Source organism: Schistocerca piceifrons, chromosome 1 (genome assembly GCF_021461385.2).
Source record: "Schistocerca piceifrons isolate TAMUIC-IGC-003096 chromosome 1, iqSchPice1.1, whole genome shotgun sequence".
Classification (NCBI taxonomy): Eukaryota; Metazoa; Arthropoda; class Insecta; order Orthoptera; family Acrididae; genus Schistocerca; species Schistocerca piceifrons.
The window spans coordinates 347,351,290-347,369,196 of NC_060138.1; the positions used below are offsets into that span (position 1 = coordinate 347,351,290).

The window sequence follows — 17,907 nt, forward strand, 5'->3', positions numbered from 1 at the left end:
TAACTAGTTCTAAGTTCTAGGGGACTAATGACCTCAGCAGTTGAGTCCCATAGTGCTCAGAGCCATTTGAACCATTTTTTATATTCACTGTCCTTCAGTTGCCGATACAATGTGATAAATAAACTCGTAGAGAGTCTATCACTTAAAAACTGGGCGAAACTAAACTGTGAATTTTCGATTTTTCTTGCAGTACATCCACAAGATCTCTGTTTTCTGGTCTCCACCGAAACACGATGCGAGCGTGACGCACACTACCGCTCCTCGTCTCAGCTTTCCGGAGATTTGATCGCGCGTTCGCACGTTACATCTGAACGTTTTAGTAGACAATAAGAATTCCTTTAAGGTTGCCTCTGCATCTACGAGGTATTGCTGAGATGCGTAAAGCAATGCCACTAGCAAGCTTAGGTGTTGGTGGTTAGTGTTTAACGTCCCGTCGACAACGAGGTCATTAGAGACGGAACGCAAGCTCGGGGTAGGGAAGGATTGGGAAGGAAAGCGGCCGTGCCCTTTCAAAGGAACCATCCCGGCATTTGCCTGAAACGATTTAGGGAAATCACGGAAAACCTAAATCAGGATGGCTGGAGACGGGATTGAACCGTCCTCCTCCCGAATGCGAGTCCAGTGTGCTACTAGCAAGCTTAGAGAACGGAAATATGTCAAAAGTGGTTATTCTGTTGTACGTTTTCATGATTTGACATATTTATTGCATTTAATTTTTTTTTTTTTTTTTTTTTTTTTTTTTTTTTTTTTTTTTTGCCACTAATCCGTTCCTGTTGTCTCTGTAACCTGCTAACAAGGGGAAGGAAGTCATGTCGCCATCTGTCTGTGAATAGTTAAACTTTGTTCGGTGCGTTGTCGTATTTCAACTGTTTCGGTATCCTATTTTCTAAGGCGAAGATAGGGTATCAGCCCAAGTCAGAGTAGAAAACCGCCTAAAACTCATACACAGGCTAGCTGATACACCAGACTAAAAATCTCTAACCCACCACCCAAACTTCTTTGTGTATGATTCACCTTCCTGTCTCGCATGCTAGCGCGTTGTGTGTTTGGCTCTTCGACCATAAATATAATAGACTGGCCCTGACGTCATTTTCGTGGCTCCAACATCTCTGAGTTCAAAATGGTTCAAATGGCTCTGAGCACTATGGGACTTAACATCTGTGGTCATCAGTCCCCTAGAACTTAGAACTACTTAAACCTAATTAACCTGAGGACATCACACACATCCATGCCCGAGGCAGGATTCGAACCTGCGACCGTAGCGGTCACGCGGTTCCAAACTGAAGCGCCTAGGGCCGCACGGCCACACCGGCCGGCTACATCTCTGGGCTGAAGTCACGTGAATGATGGCAAAACATGGTTGTTTCGTTTGCGCTTATGGCTGTACTCAGCGTTTTGTCGGGGGAAATGGCATTACATTTCACGTGTAAGTGTTTCTATGATAGTGCAGATGCGTTTATTGATAACTGCTGAAGTGACTTTTATATCTTTTTTACACTTGAAATAGAGTATCACGTAAATTAACGTGTTGAAAGTGATGCCTGTAAAGTCAGACTCATATTACATTTTGGAAACTATCTGCGATAATTCGGCTACAGAAGTAAGTATAATTGTTTCTCGTTCCTACTCATAGGTTTCCTAAGGATGAAAGCCGAAGGCAGCTTTCGATACAGACCCTGAAACGGAAAAACTTTAAGCCATCTGCACATACGCGCCTTTGCTCGAAGCACTTCGCGGAGAAGTGTTTTGATAGGTTAGTTATTATTTACAATGTATATTTATAATTTATATTTACAGTGTTTGTCATTTTTAAACCTAAGCTCCAAAAGTATTTTCTGAAACTTCAAAGTCTCACCTTTCATCTAAAATATCACTTTTTTTAAACTGATAGTTTAAAATTTTGTAAAAATAGTGGGAACTGAACCTTTGAATTGTACCTAAAATTGGTACTCTAAAATGGACCTTCTCCTAAAGTCGACAATTTTGGCACCTATAGTTGACATAATTCCCATATCCCATTTTCTTTTATAAGTGACTAGAGCTCAAAACGCGGCGAATACAATGTTTAAAGTTTTGACACGAGCCCACTCTTACTGTTTAAAAGAATTTTAACGCCATTTTACTTTAATTGATAGTTTATAGTAATTTCGACCCGCTGCCCACCAGAGTGGCGTTCGATTTGTTAGACTTTATAAATGGTACTGTGGACAAATCCAGGTCAAATGCAGTGCTGGCATAATGTTTCACAAATAAATAAGTAATTTTTGTTGGAAGCGTTTGGCAGTCGATTGAGAAATGTGGGGAAAATACGATACAAACATAGGCAGACTGATTTGAAATCCCGCCATGTTTTGCCAACAGTCGCGTGGTTTATGTTGGAGCCACACCAGCCCTATAGCTTCTGCACAGCAAGGCCAGTCTACTCGTATCTATGGTCGAAAGTTTGGCTATACCAACAGATGTGTTTCAGATTATGACCACCAATATCTGTATTCTCTGAAGTTGCTCAGAGATCTTCTTATCCGTCTCAGTTAAGGAATGAAAACAGTAGGGTGCGCTGACAGTTTTGTAAAACGTGATAACTAGGTACTGTACTGCAACATAGCTAGTTTGATATAACCTAACAACCAATGTACGATAGTTGTGGTGTTGCAGAATTGAATTTCTTGATCTTAAATCCAGCAAATAAAACACGAAATATTAGTGAGAGACTGCGGGCCTATACGTTTATCCATATCTGAGAATGAGGCTGAATAACCACAAAGTGGGTAACGTCCTACGACACGGAGCGTGGAATGTCAAAAGTTTGAAAATGATGGGGAAACCGCAAAATTTGAAAAGGGATATGCAGAGGCTTTGTGTAGGTACACTGTGGATTCAGTGAAATGAAATGACAATAATGATTTCTAAAAACTGAAATACTGCCAATTGGTAGTATGCGACCTTTGTAATGCTTGTATAATAATTTATTACGTCACGATCGCTTAGATGTATGAAAAATATTCACATTACCGATTCCGGCAAGTATTGGCTATCTTCAGATCCATTAAAAGCCATTGTACAGATATGTAAATAAATGTAGTAAGGCGCTTTGAACATATTGTCATTTTATGATTCAATAAATGTACATTCTATCATAACCTGATAAAAAGACTAGAATTAGAATATCGATCTGTTTTATTGTATATGGATATTGGAAAGAAGAGGTAACTGGGAGAGGGGGGGAAAACAAAAGCGAAACAGGAGGATAACAGCGTCCTCTGCACCTCAGGTTTTCTGTGGTCAATCAAGTAAACTCGGTATTTTAAACAACATTGTCAACAACACAAATTATTAAACTTACAATGCCTGAAACTTTTTTTTAACAAAGTTGTTTAAGGAAAAACATTTAAGAAGTAATACGAAAAATGCTCTTCCTACTAGCGTACATATCAACCTTACACATCTGAAGATAAAAATCTGAGCCTATATCGTATCATCTGTATATTCTAAGATCGGTAATCTGACCTATTTCGTCATTTGCAATGACGGAATCAATCCTGACTTAAAACCTCTTACAACACAAATCTGTGTATATCTTCTCTCTTAAACAACGTATCCATACCTTTAGTTCGTTAAAACTTACAAAATCTGTTAGCGTCTGTCCATTATTGTTGATTACGCTTTCTCCAAAAGAACTAATGCAGTCAGGGCTTCATCTGTTGCCTATTAACACATTAAACTCTCCGGCTATGACAATCTCACCAGTATTTCCAAACCTGTTAAGCACTTTTATAATACTTCATAAATTTGTTCCGATTCTTCTGCTTTATCCTCCTGTGGGGCATAGACACAGATTAAGGTAAGCATTCTTCTGAGAGATTTCAGACGTACCAACATAATTCTGCCTGAGATATATTCGTAGCTCTTAATTCTTACTTTTTGACTTCTTTTTATTATAATTGCTACGCCCTTGCTGCTCTCTGTTGCTTGGCCATTCCACTATTGAATACACTAATGGCCATTAAAATTGCTACATCAAGAAGAAATTCAGATGATAAACAGGTATTCATTGGACAAAAATATTATACTAGAACTGACATGTGATTACATTTTCACGCAATTTGGGTGCATAGATCCTGAGAAATCAGTACCTAGAACAACCACCTCTGGCTGTAATAATGGCCTTGATACGCCTAGGCATTGAGTCAAACAGAGCTTGAATGGCGTGTACAGGTATAGCTGCCCATGCAGCTTCAACACGATACCACAGTTTATCAAGAGTAGTGACTGGCGTATTGTGACGAGCCAGTTGCTCGGCCACCATTGACCAGACGTTTTCAGTTGTTGAGAGATCTGGAGAATGTGCTGGCTAGGGCAGCAGTCGAGCATTTCCTGTATCCAGAAAGGCCCGTACAGGACCTGCAACATGTGGTCGTGCATTATCCTGCTGAAATGTAGGGTTTCGCAGGGATCGAATGAAGGGTAGAGCCACGGGTCGTTACACATCTGAAATGTAACGTCCACTGTTCAAAGTGCCGTCAATGCGAACAAGAGGTGACCGAGACGTGTAACTAATGGCACCCCATACCTTCACGCCGGGTGATACGTCAGTATGGCGATGACGAATACACGCTTCAAATGTGCGTTCACCGCGATGTCGCCAAACACGGATGCGACCATAATGATGCTGTAAACAGAACCTGGATTCATCCGAAAAAATGACGTTTTGCGGTTCGTGCAGCCAGGTTCGTCGTTGAGTACACCATCGCAGGCGCTCCTGTCTGTGATGCAGCGTCAAGGGTAACCGCAGCAATGGTCTCCGAGCTGATAGTCCATGCTGCTGCAAACGTCGTCGAACTGTTGTAGTGTAACGACGTAAGTTTTTTATAACCGATTTTCGTTTGATATATGACCATGTGCAGACTTCGTCACCTACGTCAGTTACAACCCACTTCAAAATGATTTATATTCTTTTTAAATTGTCATAGAATGGTTCTTGAACGAAACTGTAAAACATCAGTTGATTCGTATCCAAAGAATTACATCACTTGGGCCAATTGGTTTTCGTAAACTTTTTTTCGATTTACATTTCGTTTGTTTCTCCTCAGAAATTATATTGACACACGTTATCTTGATTTAATCGATATCAGAAACACACATTGAATAAACCTTTGAGATTCAAAGTTTCGATGAACGCTGTCAGAATTCAATAATCTTGTCAAATATATTATTAATCCGTTCACATAATTCTTAATAAATAAATCCTCAGAACACGTGTTTCAACTTTAGTAGCATCCACTATTTTATTAGCTTCCTACACATACAGATGTGAACTTGACCGTTGACAAACTAGGACTGACTTTTCAATAAGATTAAGCTCTCTATGACGTCATTGTTGTACAAAAAGAGTAAAAAAAAATTCATTTTAATTTTTAGAAGCACGACGCAACAACTCGGTTCCAGGATCTTCTGTTGATCTTTGGCTGTCGACCCGCGACGTATAGTGGCCAGCAATTTCCTCTCTGGTCGCGGCAGCGAAGATGCTGTCTCCGTTCGTTGCGCCGCCCTCTCCGTACATGAAATATAAAAAATACAAAACTTTTAGATAATTCACAGCTATTACAAATATTAAGAAAAATACATAAACAAAACTAAATTAAACTTATATTCACCTGCAAACTGGGCTGACACTGGTGGATGGGTGACGCTTCAATTTCGTCCCCCTACACTGTTCGTGCAGATCGTTGTTGTCTTGCAAACGTCCCCGTCTGTTGACTCAGGGATCGAGACGAGGCTTCACGATCCGTTACAGCCATGCGGATAAGATGCCTGTCATCTCGACTGCTAGTGATACGAGGCCGTTGGGATCCAGCAAGGCGTTCGGTATTACCCTCCTGAACCCACCGATTCCATATTCTGCTAACAGTCATTGGATCTCCACCAACGCGGGCAGCATTGTCGCGATACGATAAATAATCGCGATAGGCTACAATTGCTGTTTGTGTATGAGAAATCGGTTGGAAATGTCCCTCATGTCAGCACGTTGTAGGTGTCGCCACCGCCGGCAATCTTGTGTGAATGCTCTGAAAAGCTAATCATTTGTATATCACAGCATCTTCTTCCTGTCGGTTAAATTTGGCGTATGTAGCACGTCATCTTCGTGATGTAGCAATTTTATTGGCCAGTAGTGTATTATATAACTTTTCATGTACTGGTCAGTCTTAAGCTTCTTTCTGTTGCAGGGATAAAGGCTACGTCCAACTTAGCAGTTTGCAATAGCTCCTAACTCATTTCGTTTACGAGTTATCAATCTAATATTCCAAGTCGCAGAAACTCTTTCAGCTATCCAACTCTCGTTTTTTTTCTCTTTTTTGTTTCCCAGGCCGTCAATACTTAACCCATTTCTAGACTGGAAGCTATTCTCGTTTCTGACAGCAATGTACATTTCCTCCGACTGCGTTATGAGAGCCGGGCAGGTAACGCCTCCTCTTAACGATTAAATGTGGTTGTCACTCCTGTCTAATGACCCGTAGCCTCTAACCCCCTGGTGACGAGCATCCTAAGCACTATACTGTTGCAAGATCGATGACGACGGGACGATGCCGACTTGAAATGTCCCTGAGAGATTTCAGTCTCTGACAGGCAGAGCGGCCCCCAAACAACGCCTACCGCCTGGAGCAGTGGCACGCGGCGCCCTCGGTCCAGATCTCCACGGACACCGTACCCCGGGACCGGCCTCGCCACAGGCGGCTTACTCTGCGATCCGATCGACTCGGCTTATCTACGTGGAGGGACGCCCTGCGGTCACATTAGCTTTCACGCCCAGGTGTGCCGGTTTTACCAGTGACGTCATGCGTAACAGATGACTACTCAAGTCGGTCACACACTGCACATGTTGCAGACCTACTGTTGAAGATCGCCTTCGTCTTACCTTAACCTAAACAAATTTTCCCTACCCACTGGGGTTAATGCGTCTCGCGTCCCCAATGAGATGCAAACACAGTAAAATTTGCGCCAAAGATTACATCTGCACTATGTGGTCGAAAGTATCTGGGCACCCCTATGTAATGTAAAACTGACAAAGAGGCGGGCTCGGCATTGTATAAGGAGGTTAGGAGTATTGCGCTATCAGTAGAGAAGCAGTGACAGCAGCACGGAATGGTCAGTGGAGCTCAGTGACTTCGAACGTGGGCTAAGGATTGAATGTCACATGAGAAGCAAATACATTGGGGACATTTCAAACTTTCTAAAGCTGCACAAGTCGACTGTTGATGATGTGATAGCAAAGTGGAAACGCGAAGGAACGCACACAGCTAAATCAACACCAGACAGACCTCATAAACTGACGGATGCGAACCGTCAAGGACTGCGGAGTGTGGTTGTAAAAAAAAATAAAAAAAAATCACTCGTGAGTTCCGAAGTGCTACCAAGCAGTCCAGCTAGCACAGTGATTATGTGCAGGGAATTGGAAAGAATGGCATACAAGGCGTACAATGCTCGAGCAGGTCCTCATGAGGCACTTATTTCTGTACTGTGCGCAAAGCGACGCTTGAGTTACTGTAAAGGGCGACGCCACTGGACAGTAGATAACTGGAAACGAATGATCTGGAGTGATGAATCACGCTTAGCACTGTGGCATCCGATAGAAGGGTTTCAGATCGGTTACTGCCTGGAAAACCTACCTGCCGTCCTCGTTAGTCCCAACAGTGAATTACGGAAGAAGTTGTGTTACAGTGTGGAAGTGTTTTTCGTGATCAGAGTGTGGTCCACTTATTGCGCTTAAGAGAACGCAAAATTCAGAAGAACATGAATACATTTTAAGATTTATGTATTACGCACAGAGGAACAGCTGGAGAGCTGGAGACGATGAGTGTTTGTACCTTTGTACCTATAAAAGCAGCGTCTTGAGGCTGTGGCCTGTGGGCAATAACAATCCCAAAATGGACTGGCTTGCCCAGCGCCCTGACCTGAACCTAATGGAACACCTTTGGGATGAGTTAGTATGTCCACTTCACTCCAGATTCCAGCTCCTAACATCACTAACTTCCCTGGTTTCGACTCTTGAGGAAGAATGGTCTGTCATTCCTCCACAGACATTCAGACACCTTGTTAAATGCGTCCCCTGCAGAGTCCAAACCGTCATGAAGGCGCAGGGTGGACACACTCCATATTAATGTCCACTAATAGGTGCCTGGGTACTTTCGATCAGATAGTGTACCTCTATATCCCTACTCCGAATGCCACCTGATGATATACGGTAGATGATACTTTCTGTGCCACTATCGCTTACCCCTTTTCCTACCCCACTCGAAAATTGTACGCGGGAAGAACGATGATTGATAAGCCTCCGTGTGACCTGGGATATGTAATTTTGCATATACCGTTCCAGATTGCAATGCATTGGTCGGCTCTTTTAAGAACGTATGCTTTTGGAATCCTAACAATAAACCACATTTTGACGAACAATGATTCTACTGGAGCGTCTGAACTGGACTTAGAAAAGCATCTCCGTGACGCCTTCGTGCCTACTAAACTAACCTGTGACGAAACAGGCTGCCCTTCTTTGGATATTCTCTACTTCGTCTGTCAATCCTATGTGGTAAGTGTCCCGTACTGTATAACGGGGAAAATTCGAGTATGGATCGATTGAGGGTTTTGTAAGCTACCTTCTTCATGGGTGGATTACACTTCCCGAGGAATTTTCCAATAATCTGTCAGGCGTCCGGTTTTCCAACGATTACTTGTATGTGATCGCTCCCGTTTAAATAGCATCATGAGCATACTCCCAAACATTTAATGGGTGTGGCTGCCAACATTGATTGTAATAATTCAATAACTTGTCTTTCCGTCTACTTATGAACAATACGTTACATTTTTTGGGGGGTTAGCTACCAGTTCCTGAACCAAGCGTCCATCTTCTGCAAGTCTCCCTGAATTTTGGGCACAATTTCCTAGCATTACGTCAATAGCTCTATCCGCGAACAGCCTCAAGGACATTATCGACTATGTGATTTGTATATTGTGTGACACAGTACATTAATCATGCACAGAGATCAAACTTAGTAAAGCAAAAGCTGAGGTCTGCAGCTCAACCCCGCACAAGTATGTGGTGGGCATCATGGTGGACATCAGTGGCGCCTTCGACAACCTGTGGTGGCCCTCGCTCTTCTCCCGCTTGCGTGAGAAGGAGTGTCCAGGGCCCCTCTATGGCTGTCTGAGGAACTATTGTATGGACAGGGAGGTATGGCTATCGTCGCCTAGCGGAAAAACAAGTAAAACCATCACGAAGGGGTGTCCCCAGGGATCAGTTCTGGGGCCACTCTTTTGGGATATAAACATAGAACCCCTCCTAGAGAAATTACAACTAAGTGAGGATGTGCTAGACGTGATAGCTTATGCTGACGACCTCCTCCTGCTGGTAGGCGGCCGCAGCCGAGAGGAACTTGAGCACAAGATAGAACAAGCTATGATAGTGCTTCAGAAATGGTGCCAAGAAGCCAAAATGAAAGTTGCACCACACAAATCTACATATCTATTCATGAAGGGCAGTCTCGTCAGGAATCCAACCGTCAGAATTGAAGGAACTCCAGTTCTTCGGCGCCGAGAGGCTAGGTACCTAGGAGTTACCATAGATGAAAAATGGAATTATAACACTCATATAGAAAACATTACGCAACGAGCATTAGAAGTTTTAAATAACCTTATCAGTATAGGCCATAAACGATTCCACCTACCTCCCAAATTGATCAAACTTTATCATAACAGCATCCTAACATCCTTAGTAGGATATGCGAGCGGGGTTTGGGCACACAGGCTCACGAGGGTGGTGCCCGCAATGACCGTGAGAAGGGTGCAGCGAAATATGCTGTTGCGTTCAGTCGGGGCATATCGAACAACACCTGGGGGGGCCTTACTGACAATAATAGGGTTATGTCCCTTAGACATAAAAATTAGAGAACAGGGAGCGTGGTACTGGATCTCCAAAGGAAAGATAGATAGGACCAGGGAAATCATGGGGGTACAAGTTGGGGATAGATACGCAGTAAAGAGAAGGGGCGAAGAGCTATGGCAACAGCAATGGGAAACTGAGGAAACAGGAAGAAGGGTATTCCAGCTACTACCGAACATCAGAGAAAGGCTTCAAATGAGCCATTTTGAGCCAAGTAGAGGTCTGCTGCACTTTCTTACAGGGCACGGGTCATATCCGACATATTTATGTCGATTTGGAAAACGGGCGACACCAGCGTGCGACTGTGGTGCTCCGGATGGAACACCCGAACACGTCGTCTATGACTGCATGTTATATGACGATGTGGCACTCGAATTTAGGAATCAGCTACCAACTAGAGATACATACACATTACTGTGACGTGCCGAGACCTTCGATGTCCTCAACAATTTGGCAAATGCAATATCCCAAAAGATCTTGAGGGAATTCATTAGTAACCAATACGGTTAGAGGTTATATAACCCGATGAAGACTTAGGTGCACCTGCAATTCCGCCGAGCGCGGAGCTGGCCAGTTGCCTCACAACTGGAATCCGCCGCGCTGTCGGATCAGGGGAGCAGGGGCACCATTCCCGGACTTGACATATGCACTTAGATTTGATAGGAAGTAGTTATACTAGATTAACGTAAAATAAGAATACTAACATCACTAACATAGATAGGTACTGCAGCGATTCTAAAAGCAGTAGGCCAGCCCAGTGCCAGGGGCACGCCCACTGGGGTTAGCTCAGTGAGCAGGCAGTTTTTATGGTAGGTTTGTATTCTGTCTGACACACATGTAACGCTGCAGAATAGCTAGTCTTAGAATAACCAAGAGTAGTCAAGTAATTAGATTAACCCTGTCCATAGCAAGTGCCAATTAGTAACTAGAATAAGCTGCTTCTTTTGATCAAGCATAATAATTGGACCCACTAATTACATAAGGTGGTGGGTCAATGTGTATCTCACAATGTTTGTTGATTTCATAAATAATTTGTATCATAATACCTTCTTTCGATTGTTTCATAATGTTGATGTTGTTGTATCAATAAAGTTTTTTTTTTTTTAAAAAAAAAAGCAAAAACGTACTGAGTGCAAACAAACTTTCAATCCATATGGTTTATGTATCTGAGATGCATGTCCGTAATCTTAATTCTTTCTTAATATGTAACACATTCAAAGTTCGACACTGCCAAGCCGGAGTCCTGTAAGTGGACACTTTATGATAAACGCGTAAAATACATTACGTGTTTTGTTGTTTCAGAAACCATGTGCGAGAGCAACAACAGCGTGGAGGCGGCCATGCACGTGGCGCCGCTGGAACTCAGCGACAACCGCCGGCAGCAGCAGGTACATACTCGCTCCTCAGCTCGCACCATGGCGACTCCTGGAGAAATATTTCAATCTGCTAGTGTGTATTATTTAGGTCCACACACGAACCATTTCACTCACAAAAATGCTGTCCTATGCGTCCTGTCCAGCCAAAGGACAAACTCCTAAGATATTCGGCCGCACTGAACGAACAGCAATGTGAGCACGGAAGGGAAGAAGGGAGCGATTGGTAGTTACACACGAAGTACCAACTGCCATATAATATAATGTGACTTGACGTGCATAGATGTACAGGGGTTGGACAAAAATATAGAAACACCACGACAAATGCATGATGCTAGTTCAGCCTGCAGATTGCGCTGTTGTATTTGACTACGACCGGCACCTGTGGAATGTCATCACTGCGTTGTAAGCGTCAGTCGAGGTCAGAATAGTTTCCTTTGTAGTTGTGGGTGCATTATGTCGAAGCTAGGTGAATTGGAATCTGGGCGAATTTTTGGTGCTTCAGTAATCAGTGTAGTCGAAGTCTTAGGTGTTTTAAGAAGCACCATATCGAACATTCATATCGCATGCAGGAACAGCGGAAAGACATCATTCGCCAAGTCACAATGGAGACGAAACTGTATGTTGAATGATCGTGACAGACGATCACTGAAGAGGACTGTGACGAAAAATAAGAGGACGGCAGCCGCAAAAGTCACTGCAGGACTGAATGTCGCACTTGCGAACTCTGTCATCACCACAACAACCCCAACGGAGCTCCATTAACTGTGAATTATAGGGCTAACTGGAATTCCAAAACCACTCATCAGTGATGTAAATACCCGTTACTGGAAAACTTGATGCCTAAGCAACAAGACTCCCACTTTGGAGCAAAGGAAGGAATTCATCTGGTAGGATGAGTCTTGTTTCACGCGCAGTGGTTAGCACACTAGACTCGCATTCGGAAGGACGACGGTTCAATCCCGCGTCCGGCCATCCTGATTTAGCTTTTCCGTGATTTCCCTATATCACTTCAGGCAAATGCCGGGATGGTTCCTTTGAAAGGGCACGGCCGATTTCCTTCCCCATCTTTCCCTAACCCGAGCTTGTGCTCCGTCTCTAATGACCTCGTTGTCGATGGGACGTTAAACACTAATCTCCTCCTCCTCCTCTTGTTTCACACTATTTCCAATTTCTGGTCTAACTTATATCCGACGAGTAAACATGACAGGATGTTGGACAGCCATACCCCGTGGGCCCTATGGCTACTGTACGCGGTCACACTCCTGCCAAGAAATATGTGACCTAATCAGATCCATCCTGCTTAAAAAGTTTGTTCCTCAATGGTGATTCTGTGTTCCAGGACGACAGTTTTTGTGCACGAGGATGAATTGTCACATTTCCACTGGCTACCACATTCACAAGGTCGCAATACTATTGAGTCTTTGTGGTCTGATTTGGAGAGAAGGGTTGCCGATTGATTCCCCCCCTCCATCATCACTACCTAAACTTGCCACTATTTTGCAGAAAGAACTAAACAAGGTTCCACTAAAAATCATACAGTAGCATTCCGAAAAGACTGGAAGCTATTTTGAATACCTACAGTTGTCCTACACCGTATTGAGCATGGTAATGTGTTGTGTTTCTGGGGATTCGTTATTTTTGTCCAATCCCTGTAGATAGGTCTGCTTCGCTCCTCTGGGGAAGCTCAAGCCAATCTGCCTGGACTTGATTGGCCGACTCCATTATACTATTTAAGCAGCCAATAGAAAGCTTTAAAATAGCTAAGCAAAGAGGCCGGCGTCAGAAATTGCTGTCTACATCTACATCTACACCTATATAAATATTCCGCAAGCCATACGGTGCGTGGCGGAGGATGTCCTGTACCACCACTAGCCATTACCTGTCTTGTTCTACTGGCAGTTAGAGCGAGAGAGAAATGACTGTCTACATGGTCGTTGTGAGCCCTAATTTCTCGTATATTATCCTCGTGGCCCATCACGCGAAATGTGTGTTGGGGCTAGTAGAAATGTTCTGCAGTCAGGGTCAAATGTAAGTCCTCTATATTTTCTCAGTAGTATTCCTCGAAAAGAACATCACCTTCCCTCCAGGGATTTCCATTTGAGTTCCTGAAGCACCTCCGTAACACTTGCATGTTCTTCGAGCCTACCGGTAATAAATCTAGCAGCCTACCGCTGAACTTCTTCTGTGTCTTGCTTTAATCTGACCTAGTACGGATCCCGAACACTCGAGCGTTACTCAAGAACAGGTCGCACTAACGTCCTGTATGCGGTCTCCTTTACAAATAAATTACGCTTTTCCAAAACTCTCCCAGTAAACCGAAGTCGACTATTTACCGTCTCTACCACAATCCTGACATGCTTTCCATTTCATATAATTTTGTATCGTTATGCCCAGATAGTTAAACGACGTAACTGTGTAAAGCAGGACATTACTAATGTATCCGAACATTACGGGTTTTGTTTTCCTACTCATTCGCATTAACATACTTTTTTCTACGTTCAGAGCCAACTGACATTCCTCACGCCAACTAGAAATTTTGTCTAATTCATCTTGTGTCCTCCTACAGTCGCTCAACTTCGACACCTTCCCTCACTCTACAGCATCGTCAGTAAACAACAGCAGATAGCTGTCCAGAACGTCCGTTAGATCATTTGTGCGTCGAACCAGGAGATACATGTTGGTCGTGATGTGTGAAACGTCTGTCTGACTTCGTGTTTCCGGCTTGCCGTGTAATCTAACCACATTGAGCTGTGGGAGCATTCATCACTTCTGCTGAAACAGGGCTGTAGTACCAACAAAGAACAGGAAGGCTTCTTCTGCCTTTTTCTAGGGTCGTCCCTGAAGGAAAATGGTTGAGTTCGCAGGACACACCGCCCGCCCAAAACGTTCAGAGATTCAGTTTATTCTTGGCGTGCAAATGACGTTAGTGCAGCAACGACGGTGGCTGCTTTAAACAACAAATGTGCATACGACCGGACAACTGTGAGCAGGCAGTATTAAGTACTGGGCGTGCGGCCACAATGTGTCAAGTGTTGTTGTGTCAGAATCGCAGTGCAACAACATCCCTAAATCAAGTGTTAGGCATTCTCAAGAATGTTTGGAAGAAGCGAAAAAAAATGTGCAAATTATGTCCCGCACATCACATCTTGATTCTCGAACAAAAACGACGAGTTGACAGCTCCCGCGACTTGATTTGAAATGTAAACAGCGGACAACTTTTTTCTGCAAAAAATCATCGCTGGTGATGAAACTTCGTGTTATCAGCATGAACCTACCAAAAAATGAAAAGTGGATAAATTCACATGAAGATCCACAACTTGACGCCATAACCGGCGATCAAGCTAGTGCGACGCGCTAGTTGAACAACATCCCAAAGAAGTATTTTTTGACACTTTCACATGGTTGTATGAACGTGCCGTGGGTTGTATTTACATGCGAGAAGAGCTTACAGAACGTTAAAATGCTCTTGTTAATGAAATATAGCTTCTTTTTACGTTATCGAAGAATAAATCTTTTGTCGTGACAGGTTGTACGACTATTTTGCAACTGAATTTGTGTTCCGCGAAAACGACGCAAGTAACGATCTCGTTCTTCTACGTCTATCGAAAAAGTACCTTGAAAGGACCTCAAACTTTTCCGCAGATACTGTAGCTCTTATCGGCTAAATTCTCTGACACAGCAGAAGCAGTTACGAGATGATTACAGCGCAGCATGCGGATTCACACCTTAATACCGCACAGCTTACGAGAAGTCTCGAGTCATGAAAGACACCTTTTGAGGGAAGTTTGGAGTCTTAAAAATGAAATGAATACTGTCTTGGGATTAGTAGGCACGAACGTATGTACCATCAGAGTACCTCTACATGTTACAACGATGACCATGAGTAAAGAAGTATAGCTGATTCAGTGCTACCAAATGCGAAACACATGGGCGGAATCAAACCTTCGAAGCGGTCACAGTTTCATAGTATTATTGCAGATTTGCGAGGTTAACAGTGTAATCTGTTGGCAAATATTGACTTGTCTGTGCTTTGTTCAGTTCACTAGACATTGATAGTGGTGAACTCATTGATGAGCTGGTTAAAATCGGGACACTGCGCTAGCTCTGTGCCTTTGCAATTCCTTGTCATTAAAATAAACGTAATACCAGGATACGTTCAGAATATTGCCTTCTAGTAGAATATTTACATATTTTAGGAAAAAATTATTATCTTTAGCGTGCAGGAAGAGTATGAAAAAAGACGTTGTTTCTTGTCCGTCAAGATTAAACTGGCACTGAAATAAAACTCAAACTATAGTAGCAGATTCTAACAATAGAGGAGATAAAAATATGAACTAATTTAATAATATATTAAGGAGATCGATTTTAAATACTCTTCAGGTTTGAGACACAAGTATTATCCTAAAAATATTCAATGTAGAGGACGCTAATCCAAGAGATCTGAAGTTTAGGAAAAAATTGTATTGTTTTATAAAGGAAATTGTTTTATCAAACAGAGCATTGAAAGCCAATTGGTTTCTCCTACTCCTCTTTTTCCCGTGACTTAAATTCCAATAAAATACACTGATGGAAAAAAATCCTAACACCAAAAATAATTAATGTAGAGTAATGAAGTTTCGAGACTACATTTGTCTAGTGAGAGAAAAGTCTTTGTAAATGTGAAGTGCTGGTACATTAATAACCGTTGTGACCGCCAGAAAGTTGAACGCAAGCATGAAAACGTGCATGCATTGTGTCATAGAAAATCCATATATCAGTTTGTGGAATGAGTTCCACGCCTATTGCACTTGGTCGGTCAGTACAGAGATGGTTAATGTTGGTTGGGGATGACGCTGGAGTTGTCGTGAGAGGATGTCTCATATTTGCTCAACTGGAGAGAGATCCGTTGGTCGAACATGCCACTGAACATGTCGACACACTACCGCACATGTTGGGTCACAACAGTGGTATGTGGGCGAGTGTTATCCTGCTTAAAACATCCCGGGAATGCTGTTCATGAATGACAGCACAACAGATCGAATCACCCAACTGACGTACAATTTTGCAGTCTTGGTGTGTGGGTTTAAATGGTTCAAATGGCTCTGAGCACTATGGGACTTAACTTCTGAGGTCATCAGTCCCCTAGAACTTAGAACTACTTAAACCTAAGTAACCTAAGGGCATCACACACATCCATGCCCGAGGCAGGATTCGAACCTGCGACCGTAGCGATCGCGCGGTTCCAGACTGAAGCGCCTAGAACCACTCGTCCACTTCGACCGGCTGGTGTGTGGGATAACTACGAGAGTACTACTGCTGTCACACACCCCAGACCATAATTCCAGATGTAGGTCCAGTGTATCCAGCACTCAGACAGGCTGGTAGCAGGCGTTGATCCGCCCTCCTCCTAGTACGGTCATCATTGGCATCGGGCGAGAACTGGCTTCCGTGGCCGTGCGGTTCTAGCGCTGCAGTCTGGAACCGCGAGACCGCTACGGTAGCGGGTTCGAATCCTGCCTCGGGCATGGATGTGTGTGTGATGTCCTTAGGTTAGTTAGGTTTAACTAGTTCTAAGTTCTAGGGCACTAATGACCTCAGAAGTTGAGTTCCATAGTGCTCAGAGCCATTTGAACCATTTGAACTGGCTTCCACCAGAAAACACAACATACCTCCACTCCGGCCTTCAATGAGCTCTCACTTGACACCACTGAAGTCGCAAACGACGGTGATTTGGCATCAGTGGAATGCACACTATATGGCGTGTGGCTCGGAGCTGTCCTTGACGTAACCGATTTGTAACAGTTCGTTCTGTCGTTGTCAACTGCTGCACGAACCGCTGCTGCAGGCGCGATACGATGCACAACAGCCATACGGCCAACACTTGCTTCTCGGTAGTGGCGAGAGGTCGTCCGGACTTCTTGTGACTGTACCTTCCCGTGACCACCGCTGCCAGAAATTACCCACAGTGGCTACATTCGTACCAAGTCTTTCCGCAGTATCCAGTTTCTCGTAGCCCTATTACACGACCTCGTTCTAACTCAGTAAGTTGTTGATAATGGCGTCTTCGTATTCTTGACTAAAATCATCTCACTATGACCAGTCTCAAAAGTAACTAACGCTCACGACCGTTACAGCGTGCTATTTAAAGCAAACCTGATTTTCTCCCTTACAGTGGCGCCACTAACGCCACTATTATGTAACTGGTGCAAAATCTGAATGCACGTCAACTTTCCGATGCAGATCTCCTTCTTGGTTTTGGGATTTTTTCCGTCAGCGTAAGAAGCATTATTTCTAAATAAGCAGGTACCTGAAATTTATAAACGTAATTAGAAATAAGGAAACAATTACGTTCACAATTTCTTTCAGTTTGGCAGAAAAAGTGAAAAAAATGAGTACCTGAGTGGTCAGCGCTTTTGACTATCATGCAGAGGATCTGGGTTTAACTCCCGGTTCTTCCGGGGATTTTTTCATTGATAGGACTGGAACAAGTTACTTTCAGCCTCGTGATGCCAATTGAGGAGCTACTGAAGTGAGGAGTAAGTGCTCTATGGTACAGATAGCCGACAGCGGCCGGGAAAGTGGTATGCTGACGGCGTGCCCCTCCATACCGGATCTGAACAA

The 17,907-nt window shown here is 43.5% G+C and overlaps 1 protein-coding gene across 1 annotated transcript in view; it reads left to right on the forward strand.

The window, feature by feature from the left end:
• The window catches only part of LOC124789489 (hexokinase-1-like), a 286,562-nt gene that overhangs the window by 119,834 nt on the left and 148,821 nt on the right, over positions 1 to 17,907 (forward strand). The window contains exon 2 of the mRNA XM_047256873.1: positions 11,234 to 11,319. Within this exon, the coding sequence (XP_047112829.1) occupies positions 11,239 to 11,319 (81 nt within the window). The 5' untranslated portion in view covers positions 11,234 to 11,238. The remainder of the gene's footprint in view (positions 1 to 11,233; positions 11,320 to 17,907) is intronic.